This window comes from Puma concolor, chromosome D3 (assembly GCF_028749965.1).
Source record: "Puma concolor isolate L17-30 chromosome D3, mPumCon1.1.hap2, whole genome shotgun sequence".
Lineage (NCBI taxonomy): Eukaryota > Metazoa > Chordata > Mammalia > Carnivora > Felidae > Puma > Puma concolor.
In genome coordinates this window covers 7,017,427-7,035,670 of record NC_141678.1, presented here as the reverse complement: position 1 = coordinate 7,035,670, position 18,244 = coordinate 7,017,427, and the positions used below count along the sequence as shown (strand labels likewise).

The window sequence follows — 18,244 nt, the reverse complement described above, 5'->3', positions numbered from 1 at the left end:
TTTAAAGAAAACCTATGGGGGTAAACTTAAAATATTGAGATTTTTGATGTGCAACTAGTCACCATACTCCTCTCACCACAATGAATTTATTTACTAATCTCAAGGTGAGCCTCATTTTTTTCTCCTTTATGTACATAACCTTTTTTTTTTTTTTTTTTTTTTTAAGATTTTATTTCTTTAGAGCACGTGAATGGGGAAGAGGGAGAGAATCTTGAGCAGGCTCTATGCTCAGTGGAACCCAATGCGGGGCTCAATCCCACAACCCTGGGATCATGACCTGAGCCAAAATCAAGAGTTAGACACTTAACTAATTGAGCCAACCAGGTGTCCCTTAAGATTTTATTTTTAAGTAATCTCTGCACCCAATATGGGGCCCAAACTCACAACCCCAAGGTCAAGAGTTGCATGCTCTTGTCAACTTAGTCAGCCAGGTGCCCCTGTACACATACTTTTACAGTGACGGTTAGGCATGTGGTTGCCTGGTAGAAAAACACATTTTAATAATAGTAAAATTTGGGAACCATGAATTGAAATCCTCAACTGAAAGTTGACATTCAACCGCATTCCTTTTTATCTTTCCTCATTCCACCAAGATTTAACTGTACAGTCATCTATTGATAGTATGTTTTTAACTAGTCAGAATTTGTTTTCCTGACTTTATTTTTAGTGTTTTGTTTATATTTGAGAGACAGAGTGAACAGGGGAGGGACAGAGAGAGAGGGAGACACAATCTGAAGCAGGCTCCAGGCTCTGAGCTGTCAGCACAGAACCCAGTGCAGGGCTTGAACCCACAAACAGATCATGACCTGAGCCAAAGTCAGTCACTCAACCGACTGAGCCATCCGGGTGCCCCTGGTTTTCCCGACTTTAAATCTTAGACCTTGTCTTGCTGGTTCTCTTAAATGATCCTATGTATCCTAGGGAGGCAGGTGCCACCTAAATCAGTAGAGCTTCAAAGCAAGAATTTTAAATTTTTCCCATTTTCAGGTTGTCTTTTATGACAAGAACATGCTTTGCTCATTCATAGTCAATCAAAAAGTAAAGTTGAAATAGCGTAATACTGTATTTGGTAATTTTGCCACTCATGCCACGTTATGGGTTAAACAATAGGGGATGAGCGGCCAGGGGTTTAATATAATCCAGTTCCTGTGTAAAAAGAGTAAAAGGGAGAAGGATGGCTGAGATAACACGTGAAAAAACTTAAAAGTCGCCCCAGGATGGCAGATTTTGTCATGACCGACTGCCAAAGTTCTCATTGTTACTCAAGAGCTTCATCAAGAGTCAAAAAAACGTGTTTTGCTTTATTGTGTTTTCCTCTCAATCTATCATTCTTAGTTTCCAACAGTCTACTAGGCTGGCCAAGCAGCTGCTAACCACCAAGGCTGGCGTCCGCCTCCATCCAGGCATTGGCGCCAACGGGCAGGGACCCTCCGCAGTGCCCCGTGTACACAACAGCTTTCAAAAACGGGTGACGGGGGCACAAGCGGCCTTTAATTTGCTTCCCCGTTCGCTGGGTAATCGTAAAGAACCGGTTGTCTGCGAATCGTGGGGAATGGACCCGACGTTCGCGGATAAACCTCCCGGGTTCGCGGATAAGCCCCCGGGAGGCTCGAGACCCGGAGCACAGCCGCCGAGGTCTCGCGAGAGCCGGAGTGGCCCTTAGGCGACGCCGTAGGCGGGGTCGGTGGGCGCGTTCCCTTGGGCGGGCGGTTTGGGTGCTCGCTTGGGCCGGCCGTGGGCGCGGGGCTCCGGGGTTCGGGGCTCGCCCCCGCTCCGGGCAGGCGTGCCTATGGCCTTTCTCAGGTGACGCTGCGCTCCCCGACTTTCTCCGGGGGCGGAGGAAACACCCATGAACCCTTCGGCGACCTTATTCGCCGGGCGTCAGGTGAGCGGCCGCCGCGGGCTCACCGTTTCCGCCGCTGCGTCCTGCTGCGAGTGGACAGCGAACCTCAGGGGACGGGGAGCACTCCGACCCAGCTTGGGTGGTTTTTAAGGAACGGTTTCTGCTTAAAATGTGAAACGATACACAGTACGAAGAGAAACGGAGTGTCGCATCTGTTTCCTTTCCTTCGTAAAAGCGATCTTGAGCCCAGGCGCGGAGCAGTAGGTGCTCACTTTTTAACGACAGCTGGGCGTTTGGAGAGCTGCCCTAGGCCACCTCGCTTCCTGTCCTTAATTTCCTTAGAAGTGTTGAAAGCGAGCTTTGCATTTATGAGTGTACGATGAAAAGTGAGCTTTGCATTCGTAGGTACGATGAAATGAGCTTTTTTGCATGCTTGGCGTATTGCCTATTTTCCTACACCAGCATTTGTGCGCCTTGCCGGCGCGCTCAGCCACGTGACGTTCAGTAAATATTTGTCGAACGGATTAATGAATTAACGAATGGTTACCGACGACCCGAATTCGGATCTTGTGATTTGGAATCGCTCGATCCAAATTCCGTTTTCTGTGTTTAGTTACTAGTAAGTAACTAGAACTCGTTCGTCTTTATTTATTTCTGAATCTTGTTACTAGTAAGTAACTAGAACTCGTTCGTCTTTATTTATTTCTGAATCTTATTTTTCAGAAAGCAGTGATGGTACACGTGGGCCTCTGGTGATCTTTTATTTATTTATTTATTTATTTATTTTTTAACGTTTATTTGTTTTTGAGACAGAGAGAGACAAACGGGGGAGGGGCAGAGAGAGAGGGAGACACAGAATCGGAAACAGGCTCCAGGCGCCGAGCCATCAGCCCAGAGCCCGACGCGGGGCTCGAACTCACAGACCGCGAGATCGTGACCTGGCTGAAGTCGGACGCTTAACCGACTGCGCCACCCAGGCGCCCCTCTGGTGATCTTTTAAAGTAACACTTTTAGTTCATAGGTAGGGGGCAGTACCATATTTCAAAAATGTGGTTTACCATCTTAATAATAGCTAATGTTTGGAAAGCTACACTTCCCTTTCACATGTTGAAGTTGGTATCTAAAATTTTTCCTTGGGAAAAAAATAAGAAAGCTAATGTTTGCTGAATGCCTACCCTGTGCCAAGTAATGTGGAGTGCTTTGCAGTTTATCTTCCTTAATACACACAACTCTAAGAAGTTTAACTGTTATTACCATTTTACAGGTTCCTCAGGAAACCAAGGCTTAGGGAGGTTAAGTAACTTGTGCAAGGTTATAGAGCCACTAAAACGGTTAATTCTGGTTTCACGCTTACGACAGACCAACTTCATGCACCAGACTTAAAAATGACGTATGCTTAAAGGGTATTGTAGATAATTTTGTTAGGTATGAAGTGGCATCATGGTTATATAAAAAAAAGTTTCATTTTTAGAGATGCATACCAAAATACGTAAGAATGAAATATATACATATATTTTATCAACAACAAAAAGAGAAAGGAAAATTGAAACTTGTTGATGGTAGGACGTAGGCACTGAGCATGAGAGAGTTTTTCGTACAGTTCCCTTGTTACCATATGCGTTTGAAATTTTTCCCTTACAAAATGTGTTTATAAACAGGCGTGTTGATTTTGGACCAATCACAACATTAAATTGTTCTTGGTAGATGGAGTATATGTGCTAAATGTTACGAGAATTATTTTCATTTAAACACTAATATTTCACGGTTTCCTTTACTTGATTGGCCCCGAATTGTTGGGCCAAAGTGTGGGATAATACTGTTAATTGATACAAGGAATAGGTTGACAGCAAAGACACAAAAATACCGAAATGAGTTTATTTGAGATTAGCTAATGAAGGTGGGACAAATGTCCCACTTTTTAAGAGCAGTGTGTGTGGTGGTATGACAAAATTACAGAGTTCATGCACAGTAGCATGAACTTATTTAAATATATGTAATGATGCCATATAATAACCAGTGCATAAAAAATAATTTAACTGCCTTGAATTGGCAGCAAAAGAAGATACAGTTATTTGGAAAATATGCTTTGGCTGATTTGTTTATTGATTAGTTTTTTGTTTTTTTTTTTTTTTTTATATAAAACTACTTTCTGTGTTTAGAACATCGGGTCGGAAGTTGAGATTTCCACTATCGAGAAACAGCGGAAGGAGCTGCAGCTGCTCATTGGAGAATTAAAAGATCGAGATAAAGAGCTCAATGATATGGTTGCAGTACATCAGAGACAACTTCTTTCATGGGAAGAGGATCGGCAGAAAGTGTTGACTTTGGAAGAACGTTGCAGCAAATTAGAGGGTCAGAAATACATTAGCAGTATCTCTTCCACACTTCTGTATGCCAGCATATTAAAAGGACTCACGGGTTAGACACACAACCGCTATTTAAATGTTAAATACATTTCAAAAAAGGAGTGGAGGGGGGCGCCTGGGTGGCTCAGTTGGTTGGGCAACCGACTTCGGCTCAGGTCATGCTCTCACAGTTGGTGAGTTTGAGCCCCGCGTGGGGCTCTGTGCTGACAGCTCGGAGCCTGGAGCCTGCTTCGGATTCTGTGTCTCCCTCTCTCTCTGCCCCTCCCCTGCTCACGCTCTGTGTCTGTCTCTCAATGATAAATAAACATTAAAAAAAAAAGAAAAAAAAAAAACCAACAAAAAAGGAGTGGAGGGTGGGTTCATGGGAAAGATAAGAGAAGGAATATCTCAACACAATACCTGCTGTCCTGGAGTTCAGTTTACTTGAAGATAGGAGGCCTTTATGAACACTCACAATCGAACAAACACAATGTGAATTAAAGTAGGACAGACAACTTAAATGTAGAAAGGATGATGGATAGAGCTCCAATTTTTTTTTTAAGGTTTATTTATTTTGAGAGAGAGAGCATGAGCAGGGGAGGGGCACAGGGAGGGAGGGAGAGAGGGTGAGAGAATCCCAAGCAGGCCCTGTACTCTCAGTGCCTGATACGGGGCTCGAACTCACAAACGGTGAGATCATGACCTGAGCCGAAATCAGGAGTCAGATGCTTAACCAACTCAGCCACTCAGGTGCCCCTGGATAGAGCTCCAATTAAAAAAAAAAATTTTTTTTAATGTTTATTTTTGAGGGAGAGAGAGAGAGAGAGACAGAAGGTGAGCAGGGGAGGGGCAGAGAGAGGGAAACACAGAATCAATCCGAAGCAGGTTAGAGTTCCAATTTTTTAAAAAAATTTTAATGTTTATTTATATTTGAGAGATACACAGAGAGCATGAGCAGGGGACAGGCAGAGAGACAGAGACAGAATCCAAAGCAGACTCCAGGGTTCTGAGCTGTGAGCTGTCAGCACAGAGCCTGATGTGGGGCTCCAACTCACAAGGAATGAGATCATGAACTGAGCCAAGGTCAGACGCTCAACTGACTGAGCCACCCAGGTACCCCAGAGTTCCAATTTTTAGGCTGCAGTGTTGAGAGTGAATCTGAGGGAAATTAGTTTTGAGCTAGAATATGAATAAAGATTCTATCAGACTAGCCATTTCTGTTGAACTGAAAGATTTTATAAACTTTTGATATTGAACTTAATCTGAAGTACCTAAAACAATCATCTTTTTAAATTTATTTTTATTTTTTTGACTTTATTTTATTTTTTTAATGTTTATTTTTAAGAGAGAGAGACAGAGCATGAGTGGAGGAGGGGCAGAGAGAGAGGGAGATGCAGAATCTGAAGTAGGCTCCAGGCTCCGGGCTGTCAGCACAGAGCCTGATGCGGGGCTGAACCCACGAACTCAGATCATGACCTGAGCCAAAGTCAGACGCTGAACTGAACGAGCCACCCAGGCGCCCCCAGTCATCTTTTTAAAAATATAGCAGTCTCAAAAATGGCTTGGAAAAAACGTTCTTTTGTACCATATTTTAATTCTGTCATCCTTTCGTGCTGCCCTAAAGTCTGAATGTTCTAGTGACACTACGTTAATGTTAGACGGTATTAGAAAGGAAAACACTAGATCTCCTTAATAGATAACCATATAGCACCTCCTTTTTTACTTCCCTTACACAAAGGATTCTGTAGACATGACCATCTAAATATGAGTAATTTTCCATTTCTTTGATGACCATTTGATTTTACTGACTATACCCGTCCACACATGTATACACATAAACAGCGTTTCATTAGATGTAATATATTTTAAACAAATATGTTAAAGAATGAAGATAACAAGTAGCCATCAGTATCTGATTTTAAAATAAGAAATGTTAATTGGCATTTCATGGAAAACTGGCCAGTAAATATGTAAAAAAGACAATCATTCTCATTACTAATTAGGGAAATGCAAATTAAAACTGTAATGAGATAGACACCCTTTACATTTCTCAGACTGGTAGTAGTTATCAGGTGTTGGTAAAGGTGTGGAGCCAAGGGAAGACTCCCTTCACTGCAGGTGGGAGCGTCGGTGCAGCTACTTTGGAAAATCATTTAACAGTATTTGGTAAAGTTGAAGATAAACATGGCTCATGGCCCCCGCATTTCCACTTCTAGGAATATACCCACAGTTCGGAGGACACATGAATTACCTAAAGATCTTGTTAAAATGTAGATTCTGATACAATAGGTCTGGCACCTAAGAGTCTGCATTTCTAACAAATTCCCAGGTGATGTCAGTGCTGGTGGTACCCCATTTGAGTACTAGGACGGCTCCAGAGAAATTCGTGCAAAAATGCACCAAGATACATGTATAAGAATATTCAGAACAACCTTGTTCATAGCTGCAAAGTGGAAGCAACCCAAGTGACCACCAATAGAATGGGTAAATAAATTTTGGCATAATCATATAATGGGATATTATGTAGCAACAACAGTGCCCAAACACCAGTTAACCACAACAATGTGGATGGATCTTAGGATCATAATCTTAAGTGAAAAAAAACAAACAAGAACTCAGAGTATAATTCTAATTATATATGGTTCAAATCAAACCATATTTTTAGGGATGTGGTCATAGATGGTAAAACTATAATTAAAAAGCAAAGAAATGATTAAGTTAAGGATAATGTTTGGGAAAGTGGAAACTGGAGAGATTGTGCTTAGGAAGTGCTATCCAGGGGGCTTCTGGGTTGCCGACAGTGTTCTATTTCTTGAATATGGTATCGTGTGTTTCATAATAAACTTTTTATTTTTAAAAAATTTTTTTAATGTTTATTTTTTAGGAGAGAGAGAGACAGAGCAAGCAGGGGAGGTGCAGAGAGAGAGGGAGACACGAAATCCAAAGCAGGCTCCAGGCTCTGAGCTGTTAGCACAGGGCCCGACATGGGGCTCAAACCCACAGACCATGATGTCACGACCTGAGCCGAAGTTGGACACTTAACCGACTGAGCCACCCAGGCGCCCCCATAATAAACTCTTTAAAAAGAGTTATCCTTTAAAAAATTCTTTAGCATGCTTACCTTTTATTTTTATTTAAAAATTTTTAAAGTTTATTTATTTTTGAGAGAGAGAGAGAGACAGAGTACGAACAGGGGAGGGGCAGAGAGAGAGAGGGAGACACAGAATCTGAAACAGGCTCCAGGCTCTGAGCTGTCAGCACAGAGCCCGACGGGCTTGAACCCACAGACCGTAAGATGATGACCTGGGCCGAAGTTGGACACAACTGACTGAGCCATCCAGGCACGCCTATGTTTTTTTTTTAAGTTTATTTATTTTGAGAGAGAGAGTGTGCAAGCGGGGGGTGGGGAGGCAGAGAGAGAGAGAGAATCCCAAGTAGGCTCTGCCCTGTCAGCACAGAGCCCAGTGTGGGGCTCGATCTCACCCACCAAAAGATTATGACCTGCGCCAAGACCAAGAATCCGATGCTTAACCAACTGAGCCACTTACGCACCCCATAGCACACTTACCTTTTTAATTTTGTGTTTGAATATGATGCATTTTAAGCTTCAGTTCTGGTCACAAGTTAGTTATTGATGAAATTTCCCTCAGGTGAACTACACAAAAGAACTGAAATAATCCGGTCACTCACGAAGAAGGTAAAAACCCTTGAATCTAATCAAACTGAATACCAGGCGGCTCTTCAGAAGACTCAACTACAGCTTCAGGAAATGGCTCAAAAGGCAACCCATTCCTCTCTCCTTTCTGAAGACCTTGAGGTTGGTTTTATTTTGTGATGAGTTTCACTTGCCCAAATTCTGTTTGTGTTTCAGTTACTGAGAAATTGGATTTAAATGCTTCCATGAAAATGCATGCCTGTGTATGAAATCTGTCCTTCCCTCCACTGCCATGGTTTTGTGTCCACTGTGTGGCTTTGGTTGGCTGCACAGAGCTGTGCCGTCTTGGAGATGAACTTCATTACCACTTTTGCTCTCAGGCCATTGGGCCTAGGAGCATCTGTCATTTCATCAGTAACGGGTTATTTTAGAAGCCTTTCTCAGAGTCTGAGATGAGTAAGTTTTGGTTGGAAGTTTTGGTAGCTTCCAACTAGGCTTTCTCATGCCTTATATGATAATGATAAACAATGATAAACATGATAAACATGTTTTATCATGATAAACATGATAAAAATGATATGATAAACAATGATAAACATAAACAATATCTATGTCATGTTAGTGGCCCATTGGGAATAAAATCGGTAAGACTGATTTTCCAGTTTTGAGCTCTGGTCATCAAGATATTTTTTTAACTCCTGTTTTATGAGAGGCATGGAGAGAGCACCATATTTTTGTTTCATAATAATCATGCCTTTTTTATTTTTTCAGATTATTCTGTAGTTTCTAGGTAGAAGATAAGTAAAAACTATTCTAGAATCCAGTGATATGTTGCATGAAAAAATGGAAATGTAGGGGTGCCTGACTGGCTCAGTTAGTGAAGCATGCAAATCTTGATCTCAGGGTCATGAGTTCAAGCCCCACATTGGGCATAGAGCTTACTTTAAAAAAAAAAAAAAGGAAATACATGAGAGGGAACGAGCAAGATCTCTGGTGTCTTTTCTTATAAGGATACTAATCCCATTGTGAGGGCCCCACTCTCGTGACCTCTTTTATACCTGATTATCTCTCAAAGGAGCATCTCCAGATAACATCATATTGGAGGTTAGGACTTCAACATGCATGTTTTGGGAGGGATGCAATGTAGTTTGTGGCATCAAGACTTTTTTTTTAATTAATAAGCTTTATTTTTTAGAGCAATTTCATGTTAAAATCAAAATCAAGTGGAAGGTACAAAAATTTCTCCCATGCCCCCTGTTTCCACCACCAAACACAGTCTCCCCAGCTGTGGACATTCTGCACCCACAGTAGTACCTTGGTTATACTCAGTGAATCTACACTGACACATCATTATCCCCCAAAGTCCACGGTTTACATTAGGGTTCACTCGTGGTGGTGTGTATGCTGTGGGTTTTGACAAATGTGTAATGACATGTACCCGCCACCGTAGTATTGTACAGAATAGTTTCACTGCCCTAAAAAGCCTGTGCTCCATTCCTGTCTCCGCTAACCCCTGGCAACTGCTGACCTTTTTTACTCTCTCCGTAGTTGTGTCTTTTCCAGAATGTCGTATAGTTGGAATATAATAAGTAGCTTTTTCAGATTGGCTTCTTTCACTTAGTAACATGCATTTAAGTTTCCTTCACGAAGATACTGTTTAAAAAGCCTCATTATTCTTTTTTTTCCCAACCAGATACATCATGTAGTTTGTATTTCCAAATATATCATGTAGTTCTGTGGTTCAGTTCTATGGTTAAGGGGGAAAAAAAAAACCCTGATAAGTGGGAATACCCCAATATGAAGTGAAGTTCTTTCAACATAGAGTAAGAAATACAAATGCACAGAAGTTCACTAATGCTACTTGACTTCAGCGAAGGGAATCTCTTTACCAATCCGGTTTTCATTTGTTTATTTTCTTTTCTGCCAACCTAGAATCATACATGGAAGAGGTTGGGAAATAGACATTTATAAGCATAACCAGTATGATTCAGTAGGGCAAACATAAGTATCGGGAGGACGCTAGAGGTAATGGACAGAGATATTTGTATTCCTTTTTGATTGACTTGGCCTACTTTGTTACTAAATAAAAGGTACAGAAAAAACAAAACGGAACACTGAGCACAGATTGCGGCTAATGATAGTAATGAAAGCTTTTAAATGATTCAATTAGTATTTTATGTGTTGTTTTCTTGTAGGCTAGAAATGAAAATCTCAGCAACACATTAGTGGAACTTTCTGCTCAGGTAGGACAATTACAAGCTCGAGAACAGGCTCTCACTACAATGATAAAGCTAAAGGTAATTCAGATAATAATACCTCCATCTGCCAGAGCGCTTTGAACTTGATAAAGTGTCGTCACGTACATTATCTTACTTAAGTCCCATTGCAAATCGGATGGTAGAGCTACCTACCAATGTTGCTCTGTCTTTTAAAATTCTCATTTTAGGGGCATCTGGCTGGCTTAGTCAGTGGAGCATACAACTCTTGATCTCCAGGTTGTAGGTTCAAGCCTCAGGTTGTGTGTAGAGATTACTTATACATAGAAAAAATTAAAAAAAAATAAAATTCTCAGAAAAGAGGGAAACAAGTTTAAAATGGTGTCTCTAAGGAGGCACCTGGGTGGCTCAGTCGGTTGAGTGTCCGATTTTGGCTCAGGTCTGACGGTTTGTGAGTTCGAGCCCCACGTTGGCTCGCTGCAGTCAGCCTCAAGCACAGAGCCTGCTTCTGATCCTCTGTCCCCCTCTCTCTGCCCCTCCCCCGTTTGCACTCTCTCAAAAATAAATAAAAACAACAACAACAACAATGATGCCCCTAAGGCCTTGAGAGAGGAGGCAGGACTCCACTTTTGGTCTCTGTCTCCAAGGCTTGTTCCATGGTTTAGCATGTCTGGATTAACTTGTTTTCTTCTGAGGTATCCAATGTTATGTCTCATAAAGTCATTTCCAGTTAGATTGCTTGTTAAGTTTTTTTTAATGGAGAGAAAAACTATTAGCAATCAAGTAGTTGATAGAGCCACTAACATGCCATGATCAGTGATTGGCAGTCTCTTCTGCTGTCACATATGTTTGGCAGCTGGAGAATAAGAGAGTGATTTAGGTATAATGGGACGCTCCTGGTAATTCATGTGTGATTTCCCCCAGCAGTTTACTGTTTTAAAGTGGTCATGGGCAAGCTTTCTTAACAGGGCCGCCTGGGTGGCTCAGTTGGTTAAGTGTCCGACTTCGGCTTAGGTGACAGTCTCAGAGTTCACGAGTTCACGCCCCACATTGGGCTCTGTGCTGACAGTGCTGAGCCTGCTTGGGATTCTCTCTGCCCCTCCCCTGATCATGCTCTGTCTCTCTCAAATTTTTTTCTGAAATTTTCTAAATTTTTCTAAATTTTTTTTTTTATTTTTTTTTTTCAACGTTTATTTATTTTTTTTGGGACAGAGAGAGACAGAGCATGAACGGGGGAGGGGCAGAGAGAGAGGGAGACACAGAATCGGAAACAGGCTCCAGGCTCTGAGCCATCAGCCCAGAGCCTGACGCGGGGCTCGAACTCACGGACTGCGAGATCGTGACCTGGCTGAAGTCGGACGCTTAACCGACTGCGCCACCCAGGCGCCCCTAAATTTTTCTAAATTTTTAAAAAATGTTTATTCATTTTTGAGAGAGAGAGAAAAAAAGAGAGTGCAAGCAGGGGAGGGGCAGAGAGAGAGAGGGAGACACAGAATCTGAAGCAGGCGCCAGGCTCCAAGCTGTCAGCACAGAGCCTGACACGGGGCTCGAACTCACAATCATGACCTGAGCTGAAGTCGGACGCGTAACTAACTGAGCCGCCCAGGCGCCCCTGGAGTCTGCCATTTTAACAAGCTGAAAAGAAGGGAAGAGAGAGGCCCATGGGATTTATCTGTAGTGCAGAGAGTAAGGCCCGTTCCAGCGGCCAACAGCTCTCCTATTGCACAATCACACTGTGGTTATAAACTTTCTGAGACCACAGGCTGTGGGGTTCATGCATGGTTGCCGGGGCAGCTAACTAGGTGCAAATTGGAGCTCCATCTCTGACTAGTTGCGTAACCTTGGACTTTTTACCGTTGACTCGTCTGTCACCAGCCGATAAAGGTAGTACCTACCTCAGAGAGCCCCTGTGGAGATTACGTGAGTTAGCAGCGAAGTGCCTAGAATGGAACCTGGCTCATAGCGAGATCTTATCCTGATTAGTTGGAACTTAAAAAATCTTACAGAACAGTCTTCACATTTGGTTTTTAGGACAAAGATATTATCGAGGCCGTCAATCACATTGCAGACTGCTCAGGAAAATTTAAATTGTTAGAGCATGCCTTGCGTGACGCTAAGATGGTGGAGACTTGTATTGTGAAGGAGAAACAAGATTACAAGCAGAAATTGAAGGCACTGAAAATTGAAGTCAGTAAACTAAAAGGTAAGGAAGAGATATCAACTCAAGCATTTTACCTCGGGCACATATTTCTTCATGTGGGTTCACTTCATCTTGTGATTGAGGGTAGGTCTGGCCTTAGGTCCTACCATGAAATGTTCATTGCACTTGTATACAATTATGCTACAGGGTTTTTTTTTGTTTTTGTTTTTGTTTTTGTTTTTTTTTTAAACATTTCTTTATTATTAAGAGACAGAGAGAGACAGAGCATGAGCAGGGGAGGGGCAGAGAGAGGAGGAGACACAGAATCCGAAACAGGCTCCAGGCTCTGAGCTGTCAGCACAGAGCCCGACGCGGGGCTTGAACTCACAAACCGAGAGATCATGACCTGAGCCGAAGTCGGACGCTTAACCGACTGAGCCACCCAGGCGCCCCTATGCTACGGTTTTTGTGTTACAAAATAAATAACAGACTTGGGGGAAAGTGCATAATGCATTATATTTTCAAAATACTCTTGCCTTTGCTGGACCAGTTAGCTCTTGTTAATTTATGCTTTGTAACAACCAGTGACTATATCTCAGTGACGTGCAACCGTAAGCATGTGATAAGTTCATGTATCAGCCTGATGGGAATTGGCTTATGTTGCTTGGGCCCAGCCGAGCTGCTCCTCTGGGGGCTTTATGAGTCTCACTTCTCCCTGCTGGTAGGCTGGCCTGGGCACTTTTCCCCACCCAGGGACGACTGGCTGGCTCAGTCAGGAGAGCATGTGGCTCTTGATCTCAGGGTCATGAGTTCAAGCCCCACGTTGGGCATAGAGCTTACTTTATAAGTAAGGAAAGAGAAAGAAAGAAAGAGAGAAAGAGAGAGGGAGAGAGGGAGAGAGGGAGGGAGGGAGGGAGGGAGGGAGGGAGGGAGGAAGGAAGGAAGGAAGGAAGGAAGGAAGAAGAAGCAGAGACACATGAGGACCCGACATATCCTCACTCTGTTGGCCAAAAGTCCAGCAGTGGAGAAAGATCTGTCCCTCCCCGGGAGGAGCGCAGGGCGGGGCTGAGGAATTGCCACAACACACCTGCCAGAGCGGCTTTTTGGCGCATGTTTTATTTTTTGAAAATTCCTGTTGCGTTCTCATTTTCTATTTTTGTTCTCGGAGTAACTCATTCATTTCCTTCTGAGTAATATTACTTGAAGCTTTATAGCGAAATGGAGGCTAGGTGTACCAACTAGGTTAGTCCTATTTACGTGAGTGTGGATGTAGGTGATGGAGTAAAAGCTTACCTTTTCCTACAGAGAGCATGGAGGTAGGCCCACTTTTCTTTCCCTTTCTTTTTCTTTCTTTCTTTCTTTCTTTCTTTCTTTCTTTCTTTCTTTCTTTCTTTCTTTCTTTCCTTTTTAATGTTTCATTTATTTTTGAGAGAGTGCAAGTGGGGGAGGGGTGGAGAGGGGGACAGAGGATCTGAAGCAGGTTTTGTGCTGACGGGAGCCAGCCCCATATGGGGCTTGAACTCACCAACTGTGAGATCATGACCTGAGCTGAAGTCGGATGCTCAATCGACTGAGCCACCCAGGCGCCCCGGTAGGCCCACTTTTCTCTGGCCATTCCCCACCCTGGGGCAGAGTAAATGGTCATCGAGCTCCACATGAGCATAGGCTCTCACCATGGAACAAGCAACCTTAGAATAACAAAGCTGTATTTTGGTGGAAGTTACTCTGACCTCTGTCCTTAGTGGAGTGCCTCGTTGTTAGAAGGTAGAGGAAAGTAAAGTATCTTCCAGACTGAGAAGGCACTTTGAGACTGAAAAATGAAGCAAGCCATTCCATACCATTCACATGGAGTTTTAGTCAGGGTCACTTAGTGACAGGGGGATCGGGTGGCCCATGATCCTGGTGCTACATAAGCTACTCTCCACGAAATCCAGACTTTAATCCATAGCTTTTATGGAGTGAGGGGCATTGTGATGAGGTCAAGGGTAGTTATCTAAAGTGGTGCCATCTGTGCACCAGAGGGAAGATCAGAATAAGCCTTTCTGAATTCCATTTAGGGCATGCAGTAACCTCCAAGGGGCCTGGAGCACACAGGCCCGAGGGAGGTCATTGTGCAGACATGAACCAGACGGAGTCAGTATTTTCAGTTCTCCTGCACCCCTGAGCCAGTGAGTCGCTGTTGAAATTGTGAAAGTTTATTGTGGTCGATTTAATTTAAAAGACTCAGCCTTCTAAAATCTTGTTCTTATGATGCTTTGACTTGTGCCAAATCGTAGGCTTTGTCTCCATTTGTAGCTTCAGCTAAAACCATAATCACACTGTAAGCCCCTTGACAGCAGGGACAGACTCTGTCATCTCTTTAAAGGATGACAGGGTAATGGACAGTGGACTAGAGAGTGAGGGCAACGAACTCAGTCCGGGTGGACTGGGAAGGCGGCTTTGAGGAGAACATTTGAGCAGAAGCTTGGATGGCGAGAAAAGTAGCCATGTGAGGATCTGGGCCCAGAGCCTTCCAGGCAGAAGGAACAGCAAATACAAAAGCCCTAGGCTGGGTTTTGAGGTTGGGACACGTTCAAGGAACAGAACAAAGAATGGGGAGAGTGACAGTCAGGGCCATGCAAGGCTTAGGGTAGTGAGTTTAGATTTCATCCTAAGTGTGGTAGAGCTTTTAGCGGAGAAGTGACATGAAGAGTTTTACTTTTATTTTTTATTTTTTTTTTAATTTTTTTTTTTCAACGTTTATTCATTTTTGGGACAGAGAGAGACAGAGCATGAACGGGGGAGGGGCAGAGAGAGAGGGAGACACAGAATCGGAAACAGGCTCCAGGCTCCGAACCATCAGCCCAGAGCCTGACGCGGGGCTCGAACTCACGGACCGCGAGATCGTGACCTGGCTGAAGTCGGACGCTTAACCGACTGCGCCACCCAGGCGCCCCGAGTTTTACTTTTAAAAGATTACCCTGCGGGTCCTGGTTGGCTCAGTCAGGAGAGCATGTGATTCTTGATCTTGGGGTCGTGAGTTTGAGCCCCACACTGGGGGTAGAGTTTACTTAAAAAAAAAAAAAAGAATAAGATTACCCTGATTGTTCTTTGGATTCTAGGCTGTAAAAGAGAAGCCAGTCAGGGATATGGAAGCCTGACAAGGGTCACTGTCAGGGATGCAGTGAGATTCAAATATGAGGCATATTTTGGTTGTAGCTCCAACAGGATTTCACATTGATTGGAAAGGGTGCCGAGGGCATGAGGTATTCAGTGTATATAGTCTTCTAGGAACTAGTATTTATTTGAGGACTTTTGTTTTCTTCTATTTGTGAAGAGGATCTAAATGAAAAGACAACAGAAAATAACGAACAACGAGAAGAGATCATTCGCCTCAAGCAAGAGAAAAGTTGCCTGCACGATGAATTGGTTTTTACTGGTAAAAATAGAAATTAATTTAAGCGATTGAATAGTTATATATTTGTAACCTAAACTTTCTATGGTACGACCACAACAGACTGAAGGAATTACACCTCTCTCAAAATAGTAGTTTTTTGTTTTTTGGTTTTTTTAACAGCCTTTAAGGGACAGGGAGGGACCAGTCAGGGAATATTAAAGTCGTTAAAAAAAAAAAAAAAAAAAAAAAGGGCGGGTGCCTGCGTGACTCAGTTGAGCGTCAGAGTTGGTTTTGGCTCAAGTCATAATCTCACGGTTCATGAGTTCGAGTCTCAGGTCGGGCTCTGGGCTGGCAGTGTGGAGCCTGCTTGGGATTCTTTCTCTCTCCTTCTCTGCCCCTCCCCTGCTCTCTTTCGCTCTCTCTCTCTCTCTCTCCCAAAAATAAATAAATAAATTTTATTTTATTTTTTCGAAATGTTTATTTTTGAATGGGGGGAAGGGCACAGAGAGAGAGAGAATCTCAAACGAGCTCCTTGCTGCCAGCACAGAGCCCAGTGTACAGGTTCAAACCCATGAACCATGAGATCATGACCTGAGCTGAAATCAAGAGTCAGACACCCAGCCGACTGAACCACCCAGACGCCCCCTAAATAAGGAAACTTAAAAAAAAAAAAAGCAAATTTATCACTAGTTTAACTTAGGTCCCCTCAAGATAGATATAAATATTGCATTCCACCCACCCTCCACCACATTCTCCCACACTGCCCACTGTATAAACCCCACTAGTTTCCACTAGTTCAGACCTCTCCCTCTCCACTTCCAGTCGAGAACCACTGATGTACAGATCTTCTCTCTGTCCTTGCCAGCCAAATTTTATTAGGCTTTCATTCTGGTAGTTTGTATGAGGAAAATCATAGAATTGGAGGTGAAGTTTCAAATAGAATTAATTAAATTGACATATTTGGGGTTTATTTATACACACCCTTAATGCCCTTCCTTCTAGGAGAATAAATTTCTTTTTTTTTTTTTTTTTTAAATTTTTTTTCTTCAACGTTTATTTATTTTTGGGACAGGGAGAGACAGAGCATGAACGGGGGAGGGTCAGAGAGAGAGGGAGACAGAGAATCGGAAATAGGCTCCAGGCTCTGAGCCATCAGCCCAGAGCCTGACGCGGGGCTCGAACTCACGGACCGCAAGATCGTGACCTGGCTGAAGTCGGACGCTTAACCGACTGTGCCACCCAGGCGCCCCGAAAATAAATTTCTTAAAGGGCAAAATGCATTATTAATATTTTTTCACATAAAATGAAATTCTTAATTTTAAGGTCATGTGATTAAAGATTGGGGAAAATGCAGTTTTCTACCAGTAGAGGTCACTGTTTTCATTATTTCTAGGATTGCTGTCTCAAAGTAATCTATTAAAAATGTATGTGTAAATGAGATATACATGTATCCTAAAGTCATATATGTATATATATAGGTTTACAGTTGAATTCAAACAATCTTTGGGTCAGCTTTTGTGTGCCAGGCACTCTGCTAGTTGCTATGAAGCTCATAGGCCCACAGAAAATCTAGTACTATACAGATGTGAACACAATGCTGTGGGAGGTCAGAGGAAGGAAGATATTTACAGTATATTTTAACCGTCTCCCTTTGTTTTGATTTGGCAATTTTTACTCCTACATCCTATTGTGTATTACTAGGATGTATTACAGATTATGGAATTTGTTAGATAATACTATAATAAATCCATTTTGTGAATAATTTTATTATTTTTTATGTTGATTTATTTTTAAATGTTTATTTTGTGCGGGGCGGGGAGGGAGGACATGAGTGGGGGAGGGGCAGAGAGAGGAGGAGAGAGAGAATCCCAAGCAGGCTCCATGCTGTCAGTGCAAAGCCTGATATGGGGCTTGATCTCATGAACTGTGAGATCATGATCTGAGCCCAAATCAAGAGTCAGACACTTAACCAACAGAGCCACCCAGGCACCCCTCCTAAGCTTATCTCTTAAATACCTTTTCTTTCTTTTCTTTTTTTTTTTTGTTTATTTATTTATTTTTGAGAGAGAGAGAGAGAATGAGAGAGAACACAAGCAGGGGAGGGGCAGAGAGAGAGGGAGACAGAGAATCCCAAGTGGGCTCCATGTCACTGGCGCAGAGCCTGATGCGGGGCTGGAACTCACGAACTGTGAGATCATGACCTGAGCCAAAATCAAGAGTCAGACGCTCAACTGACTGAGCCACCCAGTTTCCCCTCTTAAACACCTTTTCTAGTCATACCACTGTCTCAAACAATTTTTGTGTGTTTAAATTATAAAAGTGAAGGAAGCCTAAAATAATTTTAAAAGGCTTAATATGGTAATATCCTGTCAGATGCTATAACTGAAAATGAACACATTTTATTTGAAGCTGGAAGATGTCTTAAGACATCTTAAGATGTCTGTTAAGTTCAAAACTTTTTTTTCTCTCGTTGAAGATGAAGTGCTTCACATAGATGATGTGTTTCTTTGTTTTGTACATAACTGCTTATAAGAAGTTTGCAAATAAAGTGATGATACTAGTTCATATTTCTGGGGTCCTGACTGTCCTGTAAATGAAGCCCCGTGGCATTGAGTGATTGATTGCCTAAGGTCTCTTGGTCAGTAAAAGGCAGAGCCTTGACCAGATGT

General features: G+C 42.7%; 1 protein-coding gene across 13 annotated transcripts in view; it reads left to right on the top strand.

The window, feature by feature from the left end:
- Positions 1-1,667: 1,667 nt before the first annotated feature.
- Positions 1,668-18,244, top strand: part of CCDC62 (coiled-coil domain containing 62) — a 45,771-nt gene continuing 29,194 nt past the window's right edge. For 5 of the 13 annotated variants that reach the window (XR_015242193.1, XM_086681569.1, XM_086681562.1 and 2 more), the window contains exons 1-6: positions 1,669-1,885; positions 4,003-4,261; positions 7,839-8,005; positions 10,039-10,140; positions 12,091-12,262; positions 15,516-15,617. Coding sequence is in view for 12 of the 13 variants with exons in the window: in XM_086681569.1 (XP_086537695.1) it covers positions 1,850-1,885; positions 4,003-4,261; positions 7,839-8,005; positions 10,039-10,140; positions 12,091-12,262; positions 15,516-15,617 (838 nt within the window). In the remaining variant the exon portion in view is untranslated. Of the gene's footprint in view, positions 1,886-1,922; positions 2,249-2,268; positions 2,463-4,002; positions 4,262-4,563; positions 6,673-7,838; positions 8,006-10,038; positions 10,141-12,090; positions 12,263-15,515; positions 15,618-18,244 lie in introns of those variants that run through there. The other 8 variants (XM_086681570.1, XM_086681564.1, XM_086681563.1 and 5 more) reach the window with 7 other exon arrangements.